The 19,367-nt window shown below is 47.3% G+C and overlaps 2 protein-coding genes and 1 pseudogene across 33 annotated transcripts; 2 read left to right on the forward strand and 1 right to left on the reverse strand.

The window, feature by feature from the left end:
* The first annotated feature begins 1,589 nt into the window (after positions 1–1,589).
* On the forward strand, positions 1,590–8,016 carry LOC120708464 (translation initiation factor IF-2-like). Of its 32 annotated transcripts, XM_039993713.1 has the most exons (8): positions 1,590–2,423; positions 2,502–2,626; positions 2,702–2,761; positions 3,277–4,100; positions 4,996–5,062; positions 5,142–5,230; positions 5,472–6,463; positions 7,122–8,010. In XM_039993713.1, the coding sequence occupies exons 1-4, from the start codon at positions 1,691–1,693 to the stop codon at positions 3,625–3,627; spliced, it is 1,269 nt and encodes a 422-aa protein (XP_039849647.1). In that variant the 5' UTR covers positions 1,590–1,690; the 3' UTR covers positions 3,628–4,100; positions 4,996–5,062; positions 5,142–5,230; positions 5,472–6,463; positions 7,122–8,010. The 32 variants fall into 32 exon arrangements, with proteins under 32 accessions (XP_039849647.1, XP_039849652.1, XP_039849648.1 ...); XM_039993718.1 differs by having other exon boundaries at positions 3,277–5,062; positions 6,242–6,487; positions 7,122–8,016; XM_039993714.1 differs by having other exon boundaries at positions 3,277–5,062; positions 6,242–6,463; positions 7,122–8,016.
* Positions 7,373–12,383, reverse strand: LOC120708467 (annotated as a pseudogene).
* A 2,149-nt stretch (positions 12,384–14,532) lies between these two features.
* LOC120710232 lies at positions 14,533–17,006 on the forward strand. The gene is made up of 3 exons (XM_039995881.1): positions 14,533–14,551; positions 16,175–16,738; positions 16,834–17,006. The coding sequence occupies exons 1-3, from the start codon at positions 14,533–14,535 to the stop codon at positions 17,004–17,006; spliced, it is 756 nt and encodes a 251-aa protein (XP_039851815.1).
* The last annotated feature ends 2,361 nt before the right edge of the window (positions 17,007–19,367 follow it).

Below are 19,367 nucleotides of genomic sequence, written 5' to 3' on the forward strand. Positions count from 1 at the left end.
GCGGCGGCCATGGCAGCGGCAGGCGGAGCGCGGCTGCAGGCGCCGGAGTCGAGCGGGGCCTCCCTCTCCGCGCCGGGCCCCCTGCTCCCTCCCTCCCTCCCCTGCGCGCGGCAGTCGGGGCTTGGCACGGCGGCGTCCAGTGGCCTGGGTGCCGGTGAGCCGCACCGCCCCATCTCTCCTGGCGCGCGGAGGCCGGCCGCGGCGAGGCCCTGTTCTACCGCGCGCTGTCGCCGCGGCCGGGGCGCAGCTCGCCCGCGCGACCCCCTCCCTGCTCCCTTCGTCCGGCGCCGGCGCGAGGAGGGAAGTCCATGAAGAGGAGACGGCGGCGAGATGGAGACGGCAGCAAACGACCCAACTAACGCCGTTAGTAACGGAATGGCACACAAGGGATGAAAAATTAAAACTAGTGGCATAGAAGGGATGAGCTATTTTTCAATGGCACATAAGGGATGAGTTATATTTCTTGGTGGCATAGAAGGAATTTACTCCAAAGCGAAAGGTCGCTGCCGCTCGCCTGCGCCATTGGCCATTGCCCAATCCGCCCTCCCCGCTCGAAGTAGAACACTGGCCCCAAGCCACTGCCATTTCAACTTCTTCCTGCGCGGTGCAGTGGTGCACCCGTGAGGCCATGACTAATCAAGTCGCCGAAACACCTTTTCTCAGATCCCCCCCCCCCCCTTTGCGTTACTTTTCACACTCTTTTCTGAGATTATTTTTCTTTTTCTTGTTGCATTACCTTTCCTCGGATCCAGTAACGTCCGATTTGTTAATCCAAAGAGAAACTAGGGGACCATTTGTTTACGTTCATTCCGCAAACTGCACGTGCAAGCCCGTCAACAATGCCGACGAACGTCTGAAAATCTTCACCATGCAATCAGCTTCTAGCGATGAGTGGCCAAAATAATACTGCTCCTATACAGTAGTGTATGTCGTCATGGCCATTAGACCATTAGTATTGTTGCGAGAATTCAGAGTCGCAGAATCTTTCTATACTGAACCCTGGTCGCGTTCGCGGCCAGGGAGATGGGCCACGTCAGCTCCGAAAATATCGGCCGTCGGATCGCGATCCGACGGCCAGAAATAGATAGGGACGTAAATTTTGTAAAAAAAAACCCGAGCTTTATTAAAATGAACACAGAGTCCATCAATTTAACGGAAAACCCCTCGGACTTTGTGGAGTCTTATTTTACAAAAAAACCCCTGAACTTTTAGTAATCGTGCCATACTCCATGAATTTTGTAAAAAAAACCCTGGACTTTGTCAAAATGATTCTGAAGTCCATCAATTTTATGAAAAACCCCTTGAACTTTTAAGTAATCGACCGGTACTCCGTCGACGCCAAATTTACCAAATAACCCCCGCAGTCTACCAATTTTATGAAAATCCCCCCGGACTTTTTACAGTTCAATTTCTTAAAATAAACCTGAACTGGAGGGCATATTTCTGCGCGGCAACGCCGCGCAATGTTCTAGTGCAGTCTTTGACCGCAGGCTGTGAGAAAAATAATAGTGAAAAAGTACCCTTCTCTAGTACGTGCAGATAAATAACTGTAGATCTAGAAAGAAAAGGAATCACTTATACGAATCTCTAACTTACGAAAACACTGTGATTCCCGGGCCGTGGAGCGGGTCCACGTCGCCCGTAACCCGTTAACCGTCCGATCCACCTAACTCGCTGCCTCGACCGTCCGATGCGGCTCGGGCCGGGTCTGTCGCCCGTTATTCCACGCATCCGGGCACTCGGGAACCTTCGCGAACCCGCTCCCAGGCCGGCCTATCCCCTCCACGGCCGCCGCCTGCGCCTCCCCACACCTGCCACGCCGGCGCAGCGGGCCCCAACGCTGGCCCTCGCCCACACTGTCGTCGTCTTCCACCGCGGCCGCGACGCTTTGCTTCGAGTTTCGCCGACGCAACGACAACCTCCCCTACCTCTCCTACTGCGTCCTGTTTCTCGCCTGGGTCGCGGCCATCCTCCCCGTCGTCGGTCGGCTCCTCGCGCTGGCGGCGGCCCGTGGCCGTGGACCCCCTTGCGGCCGCGCCTCCTCGCACCGGGTGGCCGAGGCCAGGGCAGCGCGCCACCTCCGGCCGGCCCCCAGCCACTGGCCACCGCGAGGGGAGGGGTCGCGCGCCGCCACCGGCCAGGAGATAAAGGTGAGAGAGGGGGGGAGGTGCCTCGGCCAGGGGCCAGCCCCTCGCGGCAGCGGCCGAGGGACCCGCAGAGCTCGCGCCCCGTTCGCTGGCGTCGCCGCTCCGCGCCGCTTGCCCCTCCCCTGCTGCGGCGGGCGACGTTCCGTGGCAGCGCCTACCGCCTCCTCCCCGTGAAGCAAGCAGGCGACATAGCACGGCTTCCCAGCCAGGCGGCAGCGCGGGGATGGCTGGCTTGGCTTGGCGCGGCGGTCGGGGGCCCAACCTCCACGGATTCAGGTTTCTGCAAGTTTGACAGCGGCCCCCCTCCCCAACCCCTCCATCGGCTCTCTCAAAATTATTCCATTTTTCTTGTAGATCAAGAGGCCGATGATTGCAGATACAACCGATGCGAGCAGGCTCCTCCACACCTACCATCTAGAGTCACGCCTAAGAGAAGAGCGGGAACAACGGAATCGTTTTATGCTTGTCTGAATCTCACGGTGAGAGGAAAAACTCATTCATTCATGTGACTAATACTGGTGGGTGCGTTTCATCTTTGTTTTTCTTTTTTGCAGATCGATTTCTACCTCCAGGCTGGGCATAGTGGATCTCTTCAGGCTGCTATCTCCATGCAGGTAATCCGTTTGATGAAATGCTTCTGAACACTAAGCATCCGCTGGCTGTGCACTACTGCGCGTGTGTGTGAGGAAAGCAGGAGCTACTGCTTTGGGCTTCAAAAATTTCAATTTTATACCATGAATGTCTAGCACACCTCACGAATTTGATGCATGAACCTTACGCTGGCAAGTTATAGTTCAGAGTGAGGCTTTTTAGTTTGATTTTTATGCATACTCTATTTTGATTCTATGCCATTTTGTTTAGCGTAAAAAATCACCATGATTCAGACTCTTGCAGTGTTGTATAGCATGGAGCCATGGACTATGCTAATCATGTGAAGATAGCTGTTCTAGAGTTGGCATACAACTATGGAGCCACAAAATGTAACAAAGGAAACACATATGCTCATGTCAAATTTAAATAAAGAACAATCAATCTGATCTTGGCCTTGATTTTGCATGCTTTGGGAATATGAATTCAAGAATCATTCTAACTGTTCTGCACCTTCTCCTCCTGCGCCAAACACTGTCAGAGACGCCTCCTCGTCCTCAGTAACATTGCTCACCAAATTATTGAGGATTTGGCTTGTGTTCATGCGAATTTCCTGTTGCTTCTATATTATTTTAGCATCTGCTGGGGCGACAAGCCAGCACAGAGCACATTTGGTGGCCGCCATGGCTCCTTTGGACGTGGCTTTGGAAGCCACCGGAGCAAAAGAAGAAGCCTTCTTGATGCCAGCCCCTACTACAACAAGAATTCCAGAATAACAAGAATTCCAGATGTCCGATTGTGCAGCATCTCTAACTTACGAAAACGCTGCGATTCCCGGGCCGTGGAGCGGGTCCACGTCGCCCGTAACCCGTTAACCGTCCGATCCACCTAACTCGCTACCTCGACCGTCCGATGCGGCTCGGGCCGGGTCTATCGCCCGTTATTCCACGCATCTGGGCACTCGGGAACCTTCGCGGACCCGCACCGAGGCCGGCCTATCCCCTCCACAGCCGCCGCCTGCGCCTCCCCACACCTGCCCCGCGGCTCGCCGCTCTCCCCCACTGGCTGGCCGAGGCCCCCCTGTGGCTGGCTCCTTGCGGCGACGGCCGAGGAACACGCAGCCGGCTCCTCCAGCAAAAAAGCAGCGAGCGCGAGGGGAGGCCCCCCCGCAGCTGACTCCTCGCGTCGGCGGCCCACGGCCACGCCACCAGCGGCTCCTCCAGCAGAGCGGCAGCAAGGTTGGGGGAGGGGACGCAGTCTCCCCTGCCTTTTTCTCTTGCCCAGATCTTCGCAAGGAACTCCGAAGGAACACCGTCGCAAGCTCTTCGCTGGGAGCCTGGTACCCAACCACCGCAAATTGTCCAGGTAATTTGTTTTCCTCTCTGCCGCCTAGCTGTTAGAGATCACTGCGGCTGCCCTCCGCTTAGTTTAATCTGTATAAATTAGTACTATTCAGTTAATGTGTAGTAATTTCGTAGCCTGACATGCAAATCGAATTTAGTGCTGCGGCCTCATCTCTGTTGTGTATCTTTGGTTAGATTTGTTCTATCCTGTAGCACTTCACTGGAAACCAATCACTAATTGTAATGCGTGTTTATCTATACTTACAATAACAATATAATAATTCAAATTTGCTTTGTACTTTCAGGAAGCCAAAAGAACAACCTATCCCGAATTAAAAAGAAATAATAGTTAACAGCTATGTAACATAAACAAGTTTGTTCTTGATGCATCATGAAAAGATAAACTGTTGAATTACTATCGGTAATCGTGTTGGTGCTGTCATTCAACTCAAACAGGACAAATGAAATATAACTTCCAAACACTCGAACTCGAAGTAGTATGCAATAGTCAACTTTGATCTTATCTTACTTGTGCTTCTGTTGTATGTTCCCTGCCACTCTTACCTCAGGCTAGGAATTATCGAGGAATTTAAGACTTCAGTCTATGTTGAAAATTATGACCAAGAGGAGGCTGAATTTCACAAGCCAACAACATATTTATCATACTTTTAAGTTTTAAGCACTTATTCTTTTAGTTAGATGCATCCATTACCAACTCTAGATGATTCATTGCCTCTGGTATAATGGCTCATACCCTATTGGATGAGGCTCACCACCTACCATGATCATTGAAGTTGTCTAAAGTATGTTGTTCAGTTATGTGCTTATCAAAATCTTTGTAAGATATCTTTCCTATATCCAGCAATGAAATGTTTGCGTAGTAGTATCTGACACTAAGAAGACAAGTCTTTTGACAGTATATTTAGGTTCCTGGAATTGTCTTTGCAAGAGGACCTGCATTGCTGTGTTGATTCTACTGAGCAGGTATAATATCATGATTTAGGGCACATAGATGATGTTCAGTTAGTAAATTCTTCCATTGACACAGCTCCTAAATTTCTAGGTTAGAGTTATTGGAAATTTTGTTTGGAACCTCCAACTGGAATGCTAGATGATGAAAAAGGTGATTTGGTTGGCACCGCAGTCTGTGAGGTTAGCAACTTTTCTTATCCTAATCTAACGAGTATTTAAGTTCAGGTATTATTTTTAGGGAATAAGTCAGGCTTGTTGGTCCTGCCTGATATTGGTTCACATTTGACATACCACAATATATCATTGTTGCTGTCATATTTCCTACTTGAACCTGCAAAGCATGATCTGTAACTGCTGACTGGTTAAAGAAAAAACTGGTAACCTTTTTTTCAGTTTGCTAACATCTGATGCAATCATGCAGCTTCTATTCCAGAAAAGAATTGTCCGAGTAGGCCGGGTAACTCAGTTTTGCCGGAGATTAGGCAACATTGAGTAGGTAATCTTTATTTGGAATCTTACATGAGCATAATTTAGTCCTCTTGAGAGGCTAGCCCTGCAAGATCGGTGCTGGACTTGGGAGCGTCGGCGACGCCACAATCTTCAGCAGTCAGTGGAGTGCGCCCTCTGCGCGCAGGAGGACGAGTCCATCGACCACCTCCTGCTTAGTTGCGTCTTTAGCAGGGAGGTTTGGTTCAGGACTCTAAACCCGCTGGGTTTGGCCGCTCTAGCTCCCTTGCCGGTAGATTCACTTGCAGATTGGTAGCTTGCAGCTCGGAAGCAGGTCCCAAAGGCGCATCGGAAAGGGTTTGACTCCCTTGTCACCCTCGTCTGCTGGTCGCTTTGGAAGGAGCGTAATAGTCGTGTCTTTGAGGGTAGATCGGAGCAGCCGTCTGTGGTTTGCTCCAAGGTAGCGAGCGAGATCTCAGTGTGGGTCTTAGCTGGTTTTGTGTCCCTTAGGTCGCTCAGCGTTGTTGTGTAATTAAACCTTAAAGATAGGGGGCGGTGCTCGGCACCGTGTAATACTCTTAAGTGCCAGGATCACTTAGGTGATCTTAGTACTTGGTCGCTCTCTTTCCGCTTAATGAAATAACGTGCTTCGTCACGTTCGTGAAAAAAAAGATATGAAAAATGTGACCAACTGTGATATGGAGCATCAACCGAATTACAAGTTGCTGATTTTTGCAAATTCAGTCTGTAGCTGCATCTGCCAACATTCCTGCAAAGCTTTTGATTTCGTGGTAAAGTTGGAAGGGTTAAAGCATCATGCTACTTGGCATTTCTGAGAAGTTCGCTTGTAGCGGCAGCCATGTGGTTTTTAGAAGTGCCGGGAAGCTTTTCCGAGCTTGACGGGAGCCACCGACCACCAGGATGCCAGCAACATCGACGTCCACTTGCCCAAGCTAAAGCCCCAAGGTGAGAGAGGGTGTGGACAACACGGTTAGTCGATCGACTGCAACGTCTGTGTATTATTTGCTTACAATACAAATAAGTATGGGGTCTCCTGCGAGAAACATCTAGAGTACTTAGCTAATATTATATATGTTTGGTTTATTCTTTCCGGCAATCTAATTATTGGATCATCCACTACAGAATACACAACTCTCGATAATTCGTTGTCATTATTATAATTCTTTCGATCAAGTGGATGTTAGTGAACAAGCATGGTAAATAGCCATTCATAATACTGACCTCCATAAAGAAGATCAGATGTTAATAACATCCTTGTCTGTTGAAATGTCCTTTTTATTTGTTTATTAAACTTTGTGAGACACATTCAGTAGGACTTTTTATATCATGGGGGCAAGGCCTCAACTACACAACTAAATACAATCAGCTTCCGTAAATATACTATGTCTCTACTGCCTGTATAGAGTGAATCTATCTTTCTTAAACTCAATTCCTATGTATATGTTGGTTAATTTGGGAATAGCAGATAGGACATAGCAACTACAATGCATAGCAGTTTATGTAGGCAATATGTTCAACCAAATGCCTTAAGCTAAAAAGATTTCCTCTTCTCCATAAGCTTGCCGATGCCCTCTATCTAAAACAATGATCTTTTGCATGACAGGGGACTGCTCCACTTCCTTGCCGTGCGCAGGGACAAGGCAATGCTGTGACAATTTCCCCTGCGCGAGCCATGCCAGGAAGATATTTGTCGATATGGATAAAAGAGGTTTATATATGACAACTGTATGCACATTTCGTAGTAATGAATTTTGTTCTCTGTTGGACTCTTCAGTTTTATACAGTATTGGTGGTCAACAAGATATATGTTGTTAGTAACATAGCTGTTGTTTGAACAAATATGACTACTGAATATGCATGAAACTCACTTAAGAATCTCAAACTTGAGCCTTCATATTTGGTTTCTCTATGACTTGGTTGTGTCAGCTATATCTATTGTATCGTGCTCTGCTATACAAATGAAAGTTTGGTTTCAGGAGCTGCGCCTCCGTAAATTCACTCTTTATTTTCCCTCAAGGTTACACACGGCTTAAATATTGGTCCATGCGGCAAGGCCGCTTGGTCTTTCTAGTATAAGAACCGTGCTTCCTTCTAATCTGTTTTCCCGTTTTCACTGTGCTTCCTCCTCCTGGACAGGGTTTTCACCATCCCCTTGAGTATCTTCCAGAACCAAAACACGTTCATTACTGCCACGGCTGATGGAACTGCCACCAAGCTGTAGAATCCTAAGGTGAAGATGGACCTCGCCTGTGACACAAGAATGCCAGAAGCATTATGATAAGAGGATGAAAAAATTAACAAATTTCTGTACAGTTTAAACATAACGCATTTGCTCTTTCTGTTTTTTGTTTTAAGAAAACACCAGTAAAATGGCAAGGGCAGTGGAAAATTCACACTTTGTTGTGTTAACAACAAACTTCCTGTAACCAGATAACTAAAGTTCGGCACAGCAGTACCTGATGATATAATGATATAATGATTACTGGTATAAATAGTAATTTTGCATGTTTTCTGTGGCATGCCATCATTGATAAACAGATAATTCTATAACCGCAAACATTTTCAGCGGAGTAGTAAATCAAATTCTCCGAATCTGAATCCCATAAATAACTACAAATTCCTCAAATTTCAGAGTGACCTTTTCACCTTTTCACTGAAAAGTCTGCAAATTTATCAATATTTTTTTGTGTCATAAGAAATACCGATGGCACAAATATAGTTCTGGAATAAATGGACTTACATTTCTGCCCTGCCTAACTTGTTAGTACAAAAACTCATAACGAAAATACATATGGGTGAACAAGTACGCAAATAAGATAATCCGAGCAACCTGCAAGCAAATAAAAGATGCGTTAATAATTGCATATTCACCAGAGCTAATCAAATTCAAATAAAATGGTATTTGGAAAGGGGGAGTCAGCATCTAAATCTGATTTGAGCTGGATAATAAAAGTCCTAGACCCTTCCCTTTAAAAAAAAGCCAAACAGGCCCTTGTTAGATTCAAATCCAAGTCATCAATAAGGCAATAACCATTGTCTCCCTGGCTATATTAAAGTTTCAAAACAATTCAGATGCATAGCATGGAAGTTGCAGGTTGCTCAAAAAAAAAAGCATGGAAGTTGCAGTAGCTCCTCCAGCACACATTTGAGAATGCCAATTGATTTGTAATAATGAAAAGCATATAAATTCCTCTTTCCACCAGAAAGGAAGACACAAGAAAGGGGGAAAAGGTAACATATTTCCACCAAATCTGGTTCAAACCCCCAAAACTAAGATATGTGATTAACAGGGCTATTTTTTTGAGATATGTTGTGTGTGCAGACAAAAGAGTAAAAAGAGTGAATACAGCTGACGAGGAACCTAACTATACAATGTTCTAACATTTAGATAAAACTTCGTGAATTATATGCATTATGACTGTATAGAAAACTGGTTTAAATAAAATGATTGTACAAAAAAGGTCATCAGTCATGAGCGCAGCTTCTATACCAGCCATCCAATAAATAAAGCCACGCCATTGTATAAGTAAAGGTTACAATTCTTCTGGCCAGAAACATCCAGATACCTGCACAGATCTTTACAATTTTAGAAAACATGTATGGTAGTCTCAGTTCTTACTAAGCACGATCAACAGTAAAGGATGTTGCATTACCATCTGAGGTTCACAAACGGAGTGGTGACTTCGGTGAAGAGGACCATGAGTATGTACATGTGAGCTTTGCCACTCAACAAAGCAAGACCAATTGCATACATGGAAAGTCCATGATGCAACAGCTGAAACATCAATGTTACAAAAATAATTCCTGATCTAGAGGAAATCACAACAGGGTAATTCCACTTACAGCAAGAACGTGTGCTACAACAGAGTGATACTTACATACTCCTTTCCACCCAAAGAAGGAAAATACCAGAGGATCATCGCCAAGTCTATCAAAAAATAACCAATCGAAGCCTGTAGAATCATATGGGAGGTCAATGCAATGTGTTCTACAAATATGCACGCAACAGCTGTTATCATTAGTATGTCATGCAGTCATGGAGTAAAGAAGCAGAACCTAGAGAAATCAAACACTTCTTATGATATTTCTTGCTAACAAATTAACAAATTGACTGTCAGCAAATACAAGGGAAAATGAAGTTGAATGCACAGCTTACCCCGAACATGGCATCAGATAACCATGACTTTCTATCAATTATTACGCCATTATTGACATCTTCATTAAAGAGGTCTGAGATCACGACCAAGTAAAAAAGAAATGGCTGTAGCAACCAATGCATGGAACGTAGAGAAACCCCTAACAGAAGGTGGCAACATGTGTAATCAGACTAAATAAAATGAAAACCAACAGCAACAGCCACGATAGCTAAAATAAGAAAGTTGTGCCACAAATATCTCACCTGTTATTCCACTCAACCTTTTGCATGTGACTTAACCTATTGTAGCCTTTGAAGCATCGAGAGCTAACCTTACGAGTCATCTCATATACCTATAAGGATTGGAGAACAGTCAGTGCAATTAAGTATTGCAAGAATCATCGGAATCAAAAACACACTCTTCTTTAAGCTGAAAACGTTAGAAGTAGAGCAACATTTTCAATTCAAAGATAGATGGGAACATATCTAGTGAAAACTTGTGTAAACCATGGCAAAAAAGTCATCTAAATTCACCAAAAAAATCACACATGTAGATGATATGATGATACACAAGCTTGAAAAAAAATCACACAAGGTTGTGTATCATCATATCATCTACTCCCTCCATACTCAAAAAACCTGACGTTTAGGACAAGGTTTGAGTCAAACCTTGAGAATATAAATCATGAATAACTCTCAAGTTGTTGAGTTTGAAAATATAAAAATTATATGAATAGATTTGTTTTGAAAAATACTTTTATAAAAGTATACATATATCACTTTTTGATAAATATTTTTAGAGGAATAAGAAGTCAAAGTTGTGTTTTGGAGACCGTGTCGCTGTCCTAAACGTCAGGTTTTTTGGATATGGAGGGAGTACATGTGTGATTTTTTTAGTAAATTTAGACGACTTTTTTGCCGTGGTTTGCACGGGTTTTCGTGAAGATTGTAGTTTCCGCCAGATATGTTCCCAAGATGGTAGTTGACAAAGCAAGAGCAAAAATAGTCAAGACTAATTGTTCGAAAAAAATATTCAAGATTATTATGTGGGATGTGACCTAGACCACTCCCTCTGTAATCAACAGAAATTTAATTCTTTTCCATACTCCTTTGGTCTGAAGGAAGGATTATGCTCTTCGTGCAGAAGGGACTGCCTAATTGTACCACCCAGTATTTTTTTAAAAAAAATACTAGCACTTAATCTTAACAATAAAGTGCAAATTTAATGAGCTTAGACTTAGGGGCTCATTTTCATCTTTTGCTGATTTCAGGCAGTTTATTTTCCTCCTGGAACCTCCATCAAGCTTTTTTTTTGTGTGTGTAAATTCCAGCAAGTCATCTGAAATCTCCCTCTTCTTCTTGTGGAATTTTCTTATAATCAATAAATGCCTAGAAACATTAGGGGAGGAAAATGCGTTTACACACCACAAGTAATCTCCACATTCGAGTATTTGTCTATTTAAGGAATTTACTACCTTGCTTTTATAACTGTCGTTGCAAGTTTGTATAATATTGATCGTTCATAACTATCGTAACCAGAAAAGTTTATCTTGACACCCACCTTTTTTTATATAAAAAATAAATACTTTTTTGCGCGCCAACATAGAACACGACAAACAAAACAAAAGATAACCGGCGAGTTGCAATGCTACACAACAAGGTCGACATCAAAGTTATTGCCAAGTGTCGACGAGCCTTACCCCTGACACTAACGGCTCACTTCTGAACTCAGTAGATGAATCTGTAGTGACTAGCACATTTCCGCACAAAACTAGATACAGAGTTTTCTCCGAAGCTTCTCATCCTGTTTAAAAAGTTGAAATAATAGCTCTTCTAGAGAACCATTCAACGCTACATTTTCCACGAACTTGTATTGCGCCTATCGTCTGCCATTGTACAGGAAGGCGACTGGCACCTAGATGCATCATCATTGACCAGCGCTGATACGACCGACATTGACCTTTACCCGAAAAAGATAATGCCGCTGATCAATTCTGTTCACCTACCAAGACGGGGTTGGGGGACCCCGGATTACACAAGAGCAGCAGGCACAACCAATAATATCGCAAATTGATGAGATTGAGGAAAGCAAGCTAAGAGAGTTGCGGGTTTGAAATTCAGCTAAGAGAGAAAATGAAAGAGGAGGGGCCAAGTGACAGCAGAGCTTACAGCGCCGCACATGACGGCGCCGGCAAGAACCGACGCCGGCCACAGAATCCGCTCCTGGGGCCCGAAATTCTCGTCCATCCCTCCTCTATCCGCTCCAATCGACCAGCGCGCCGGGGAGAAGTGGAAGAAGCAGCAGCAGCTCCGAGACTAGGCACCACCAGGCCCGCGACACGCCTCCGCCCTCCAGAGACCTTGCAACTCCCAGCCTCGCCGTCTTCAACCTTCCTTCTCTTAGCTAGTTAGCTTGCAGAGCTCGACAGAGGTTCACGAAACAGAGGTCGTGATAAGCTTCGAGATTCAGTACCTGGGTGGCTGGATGAGACGACGGATTGGGTCGATGGGTCGGGACTTGGCGCGAAATCGTCGCCGCTGTTGCTCGCGCGATGCGCTCCTCTCCTTCGGGGTTTTCTCTGATCTCTGCGGCTCGGCCTCGCTCCAGCCTCCAACCTCCAAGGCCCGCCTCCGGGTTTTATAAAAGAGAAATTTGGCTACAGCACACCTCGAAAACGTGATTTTGTGCGCGGTACACCGCACTCTCCAAATTAGTGTGTAGTACATCTTGAATGTTTGATTTTGTGTGTGGCACATTGACTCCATTAAACAACTCTTTTACAATCTGAATGGTGGGAGAATATGAAAGAGAAAGACCAAAATGCCCTCAGAACCCGTGCCCGTGCTAGTGGCCGCGCCGGCCGCCATTGCCAATGGGACGGAGTCTCCTCTAATAGGCAGCTCAGAGTTCTACCACTTCCACTAAGCCGAAGACCTACTCGACCACCACCGCTTCAGCACGAGCTCCCTCGTCGAGGACTTCTCCGCCAGCCTTGACGCCGCGTTCCACGGCCCCACGAAGAAACCGCGGCGGTGGCGCAAGGCGTGGAGCCTCTGGGCCTGATCCACCGCCGTGCCGCCGGGCGCCACTCCGATGCGGCAGACCGCGCATTCTCGGAGCCCTGGCCGGAGCTGCGGGACCGCGGGTACAACTGCCGGATGTAGCGGTGCAACAGCAACGTGAGCGCGCGGAGCTCGTTCAGCAGCAACAGCGGCGGGCTTGGCAGCTCGCGGTGCAGCTGCGGGGACGCCCACGGCAACGTGAAGCGGCGACTCGAGGAGTGCGCGACGCTGGAGCGGAACCGCGTGCGACCGCCCCATCCTCCGCGCGCGACGGCGGCGCTCCGCCAGCCGCGCGTCCGCCCCAGCCCCCGCGCGCGCAGGCGGTGCCCCGCCGGCAGCGCGTCCGCGCCATCCTCCGGCGCGACGGCGGCGCACCACCAGCAGCGCGTCCGTGCCATCCTCCGGCACTCCGCCGGCCGCACGTCCGGCCCAGCCCCCGCGCGCGAAGGCGGCGGCCCGCCAGCAGCGCGTCCGCGCCACCCTCGGCGCACGACGGCGGCGCTTCGCCGGCCGCGCGTCCGAGACCGCGTCGCCCCCCGCTCCGCCGCGCGGAGTTTCGGGGCGGCGTCGCCCCCCCCTGGCCCGCGGCTCGCCGCCGGTCTGCGTCGCCGCTGACCCGCGCTTCGCGGCAGACCCTCGCCGCCGCTGCGTCTCCTCTGCCGCTGGCCCGCCCTCGCGCCGGACCCTCACTGCCGCTGGCCCGCCCTCGCGCCGACGTCCCACACCGCCGCCGACTGCGCCGATCGCAAGGGTCCACCGGAGGCCCGGTCGCGCGCTCTGTGCAAAATGTTTAGTTTATTCAGTGTGGTGTGCAGCAGACCAAAACACTCTTTTACAGTGTACTGGATACTAAATCGAGTTTGGCGATGTGTGATATACAAAATCACGTTTCGTTGTGAACAAATTTCCCTTTATAAAAAACGGGGGTGGCCGGTGGGTACTCTGCTTCTTCGGTTCGTCCCCGCACGAGGGGGCGACGGGTGGAGTGGACCAGGCGAAGGTCCTCTGGAGGGCCTCGGGCTCGGCTGGTTGGGAGACGGGACCGCGGCCAGTTGTGTCCGCCCGCCAGCCGGTCGGGTTTGGCTGCCCTGCACGTGTGCGGTAGGGGAAAAAAACAGAGAAGGTTCCATGATCCGTATGTCAAGAACGGCGCGCGCTTACGATCAGACGTTTCGTGAACATCTAATAACGTTCACGAAAACGGGCGGTGCGTCACGTGATTTTCCCCCCCTCCAGCCAGCAAGCTTCACGGCATATCCGATGCGTTCCGTAGATCGTTTCGTTGCAGGGAGGGGACAGCACCGGGGGCCGATGGGGCGAAGCGATGAATTCCTGCCTGCCTAGAGCATGCGACGTGGTAAGACGTGCCAGTGTAACAGTGTTGTAGTCGCATGTGATCGTGTCGAGTGTTGGATTTGTTAATTTGACCTCCACCAACCTATAACCAACGCAATCAGAGGGATTATCTATTCCCCATATCTCGGACTCGGGAAACAAATCCCGAGTCCGGTTTTGCCGTGATCGGGAGGCAAAACCCTAAGGCCATTGGGCTCGGCCCCGGGCCTACAGCGTGACTATAAGTAGAGGGTCAACCCCATAGGGTTTCCCCATTCCAAACTCTTGTGATTCTCACGTAGTCCACCCTAACCGATCGCTAAGCACGCTGGAAGGCTCGGAAGCACGAGCACCACGTCCGGGGCAGTGCTAGTGGCGCCCTGAAGGACGCCGCTACCCCGAGAGATCCCTCAAGGAACAACTACGTTATGTCCCCGACTCCGCTCTCATCGTCAACGACATCACTACTGCACCGACGACCATGGACGCCACGGCCGCCGGTACAAGACCGAATCTTTATGTTAATCCGCATTAGTGAAGTCAATGTGATCTACTGTGTAGACTAGATGATCTTGTTAGAATGTTCTAAGTTAATGTTTTACTAATATTTGGTATCAGTTAGCCTAGATCTAGTCTACTTAGATTCATTTCATGGTTCGGTCAGTTAAGCAAAGGTGATGCCTAGATCTAGTTCTTCATGTTTTAGTTACTTTTAATTAAGTCAGTATGATTAGCACACTAGATCTATCGGTTTTTAGTTAGTCAGTAAGTTTCGAATGCCTAGATCTATAAGTTCATTAAGCTTTCTAGGTGTTCATCATTTTTTTTAGATTAGATCCGTTAAGCTAGGGTTAAGAGTAAGCTCAGAAAAGGGAAAAGGATTGCACGAAACACCGAATCACTCACTCACACACACACGCAAATCATCCAAACCCTAACCCTAAGTTAAGCACTCTACCTGAGAGCCAGCCGTAAGTGGGCTCACACGGGCCGCGCGCGCGCAGATCCGGCCATCAGTTTGGCCGGCCTCGCACGCGACCCGTCGCATCCGGTCGCCGGCAATCCATGAGCATCAGGGGACCGCCGTGGAGGTCCTCGACGGCCGCGCGCTCACCGCGAGGGGAGCGCGCGCCGGCGAGAGCCTCCGTGACAGTCCCATCGCCCCGAGCCGCTGCATCGCCATGCGCGCCGGCGAGCGAGCTCGAGCCGCGGCTGTGTTGTGTGTTCGTCTCTCTCCCTCACTCAGATAAGCACGGGGGAGGGGAAAGAGTGGCACGGCGATGCGCGGCAGCGCACGCGTCGCCGGTCGCTGTGGCCGACTGCTGCTCGCGGTCGGAGAAGATGAGAACGACGGCCGCGTGGAGGGAGAAAATGATTAGGGTTTTCAGCCCTCCCCCGTCGATTTCGGTCTTTTAAGGCCGCGGCGGTGAACGCTGGCCGTCGATTGAGATCGACGGCTGCGAGCGCCCGGCGCTTCCGCCTCCGTGCGCGGCGTCCGCGTGGGCCGGTTTGGCGGCCCGCTCGTTCGCCCTCAGGCCGACTTTCGGCTGGGCCGCCGCCTCCGCGTTGCGCGCGCACGCGTTACGAGCCGCGCTGGGCCGCGTCCGCGTAAGTTAGCTGGGCCGTGCTGCCGCTGCTGCTGCTGTGATGAGTCGGGCCGCCGCGTGATTTTGGGCTGCGCATTTAGGTTTCCAGATCAGCACGCGATAAGAATTTTTCTTTTAAGTTTTCAGTGTATTTTGCTCCATCTTAAGCACAAATTTAATTAAGTCTTTTGATTCAGTTTTTTTAAAGTTCCTGTTTTCAGTAAGTTTATCATTATTTCAGTACATTTATTTTCAGATGTTGGTGTTGTATTTAAATCAATCACTATACCTTGAGATGCCTCTAAATAAATGGAACCAACGAGAAGTTTGTTTAGAGTAAACTTGTGATTATTTCTGACCAACGTTGTTTTAATCATGAGTATTAAGATGAATTTCGATTGCTTTCCCCAATGGTGATGCACTTTAAAATTTAATTGCATGCTTTTAATCAGACCAACGTAGGGTTATTATCATGCTTTTAATTTGCATTTCATTGTATATGCTTACTAAGTTAAGTTTAATTGATCTTATTTTCAGCTACTAATGTCAATGTTGTGGCCTCCTATCTGAACAACATTGAGCCGCTCAACGGTGCAAACTTTCATGAGTGGAAGGGCAAGGTCATCACATGTTTGGCTTGGAATGATCTTGATGTTGTTCTGAGGGAGGATAAGCCTGCTGCGCCTGCTGCTGGAGCTAGTACAGCTCCAAATGAGAAGTGGGACAGATCTGATCGCATGGCTCTCATGGTTATGATGCAGACCATCAGTGCTGGCATCAAGGGCGTCATCCCCACTAAGAATGCTCAGGGGGTTGATCTGAAAGCTAAGGAGTACCTGGCCAAGATTGAGGAGAACTTTAAGAGCTCATCTAAGACTTATGCTAGTACACTTATCATGAAGTTGGTGGGTTCTCAGTACAATGGTCAGTCTGGCATAAGGGAGCACATCCTCAATATGTGTGATATGGCTAACAGGCTTAAGGAAATGCAGATGGAGATCTCTGAGGGTTTTCTTGTGCATTTCATCATGACATCACTGCCTCCACAGTATGCTACTTTTAAGATTAATTACAACACCAACAAGACTGTTTGGTCTATCAGTGAGTTGATCAGCTACTGTGTTGAAGAAGAAGAAAGGTTTAAGACTGAAAAGATGAAGGATGTTATGAACATGGTTGCAATCTCAACATTTCAGGCACTCCTAAGAATCAGCATGAGTCAGGTAGCAGTAAGCAAGGCCAAAGAAAATATAAGAAGACTGGGAACAAGAACTTTGGGCCCAAGAACAACAACAACAAGTTCAAGCGTCATCAGACCAAGGGCGGCAAGATGTTGTGCTCTTTCTGTGACTCGCCCAAGCATCTTTAGAAAGCCTGTCCTGGATTCAAGGAATGGCTAAAAGAACAAGGTAAGTGTGATGTTGTTTCGTTCATTGATGAGTTATTCTTAGCGGATTTTTCTCCTAATACTTGGTGGATTGACTCAGGTGCCACTGTGCACATCTCTAATTCATTACAGGTATTCCGCACGATCCGAACTATAAGAAGGGGGGAGCAAAACCTAAGAGTGGCTGATGGGACTCCAGTTGAAGTTGAAGGCGTTGGAAGCTTCCACTTAGAGTTGCCGGGCGGCTTCCAGCTTAATTTAGATGATGTCCTTTATGCTCCTAGTTTAAAGAGAAACTTAATTTTTGTTTCAGCATTAGATGATTTTGGTCATTTTTGTGAGTTTGGAAACAATCAGTGTGTGATAAAGATAATTCAATAAATGTGGGTCTTGCTGTCAGGCAAGGCAAACTTTATATGCTCTCTCTTAATCATGATTCTGTAATGAATGTTAGTAATATTTCGCATAAGCACAAGCGATTTAATGAGACATCTTCGAAATTGTGGCATTATCGTTTAGGCCACATTTCGAGGGGGAGAATGGAACGGCTCATTAAAGATGAAATACTTGATAAATTAGATTTCTCCGATTCAGACCGCTGCATTGACTGCATTAAGGGAAAATACGCTAAGACTATTAAGAAAGGCACCACTAGAAGTTCGGGCGTGTTAGAATTAATTCACACAGATATCTGTGGTCCGCTCTCAGTGACATCAGTAGATGGCTATGATTCTTTTATAACGTTTACTGATGATTATTCTCGCTATGGACATATCTACCCCATTCGTAAGCGTTCAGATGCGTTAGAAATTTTTAAAGTCTATAAACAAGAAGTTGAGAAACAGCACAACACTTCCATTAAAATTGTAAGATCAGATAGGGGTGGAGAATATTATGGTAAACTTGGACAATATGGTCATATTAAGGGACCATTCGCCAAGTACTTAAAAGAAAATGGCATAAGAGCACAATACTCCATGCCGGTAGAACCACAGCAAAATGGAGTTGCTGAACATCGCAACCGTACGCTAATGGATATGGTACGGAGCATGCTCAGTTATTCTAGCTTGCCTGTGGAATTGTGGATGGAAGCATTAAAAACAGCAACTCATATAATTAACCGGGTTCCATCTAATTCAGTTCCCAAGACGCCATTTGAATTATGGAGTGGGAGGAAACCGTCTCTGAATTATCTAAAAGTATAGGGCTGTCCTAATGAGGCTAAGTTATTTGATCCACATCATAAGAAATTAGATTCTAAGACTGTGAGCTGTCACTTTATTGGTTATCCTAATAAGTTTAAAGGGTACCGATTCTACTGTCCTGGTCGCTCCACTAAGTTCATTGAGACCAGACAGGCTGAATTCTTAGAAGATTTGAGAATTAATGAAGAGTTTCCAAAGAGAGATATCAGTCTCGAAGAACTGCGAGTTGAGCTTCCCGATCCAGTAGTTCCAGAGCCTACGATGGTATATCAGTTTGTACCACCAGTTATTCCTCAGATGAGCAGCACCGTGGCAGCTGCGGGGGAGCAGGCGCCACCTCCAGAGGCTCAGGCGCCACCTCCAGAGGTGCAGGCGCCAGTCGCGCCAGTGGTGCAGCCTCATCCCGCTCCTCAGCCAGTTGATCAACAACCATTAAGAAGGTCAACTCGGCCGAGGAAACCAGCTCTTCCTGACTGCTATGAGACATACTTAAGCAAAGATTTGTATGATGTTGGGAAGATTAATGACCCTGCCACATTCAGAGAGGCAGTTGAAAGTGAGAATTCCACTAAATGGGTTGAAGCCATGGAAGAGGAACTAAAGTCTATGAGTTCTAATCAGGTCTGGGATTTAATAGAAATTCCTGATGGAGTCAAAACAATAGGCTGCAAGTGGGTCTACAAAACCAAATGTGATTCCAAAGGGAAGATCGAAAAATTCAAGGCAAGGCTCGTAGCTAAAGGGTTTACACAGAAAGAAGAAAGAAGGGATCGATTATAACGAAACCTTCTCTCCTGTGTCCACCAAAGATTCATTCAGAGTTGTCATGGCACTTGTAGCTCATTTTGATATGGAGTTACATCAGATGGATGTTAAGACTGTGTTCCTAAATGGAGACTTAGATGAGACAATTTATATGGCGCAACCGGAAGGTTTTGCCATTAAAGGTAAAGAACACATGGGATGCATATTAAAGAAATCCATTTATGGACTTAAGCAAGCGTCCAGACAGTGGAACCTCAAATTCGATGAAGTTATTAAGAAATTCGGATTTGTGGAAAATGATGCAGATAGATGCATCTACATTAAAGCTAAGGGTGGAAAACTAATAATTCTAGTATTGTATGTGGATGACATA

Source organism: Panicum virgatum, chromosome 5K (genome assembly GCF_016808335.1).
Source record: "Panicum virgatum strain AP13 chromosome 5K, P.virgatum_v5, whole genome shotgun sequence".
NCBI classification, from domain to species: Eukaryota; Viridiplantae; Streptophyta; class Magnoliopsida; order Poales; family Poaceae; genus Panicum; species Panicum virgatum.

What these genes read in the sequence shown, in the direction of transcription:
- LOC120708464 (XM_039993718.1), top strand. Translation starts at nt 1,691, where the DNA reads ATGCGGCTCGGGCCGGGTCTGTCGCCCGTTATTCCACGCATCCGGGCA. An exon ending in CCCAACCTCCACGGATTCAG is followed by an intron (nt 2,424 to 2,501) that starts GTTTCTGCAAGT and finishes TTTTTCTTGTAG; the next exon opens with ATCAAGAGGCCGATGATTGC. An exon ending in ATGCTTGTCTGAATCTCACG is followed by an intron (nt 2,627 to 2,701) that starts GTGAGAGGAAAA and finishes TCTTTTTTGCAG; the next exon opens with ATCGATTTCTACCTCCAGGC.
- LOC120710232 (XM_039995881.1), top strand. An exon ending in CAAGACTGTTTGGTCTATCA is followed by an intron (nt 16,739 to 16,833) that starts GTGAGTTGATCA and finishes TCAACATTTCAG; the next exon opens with GCACTCCTAAGAATCAGCAT.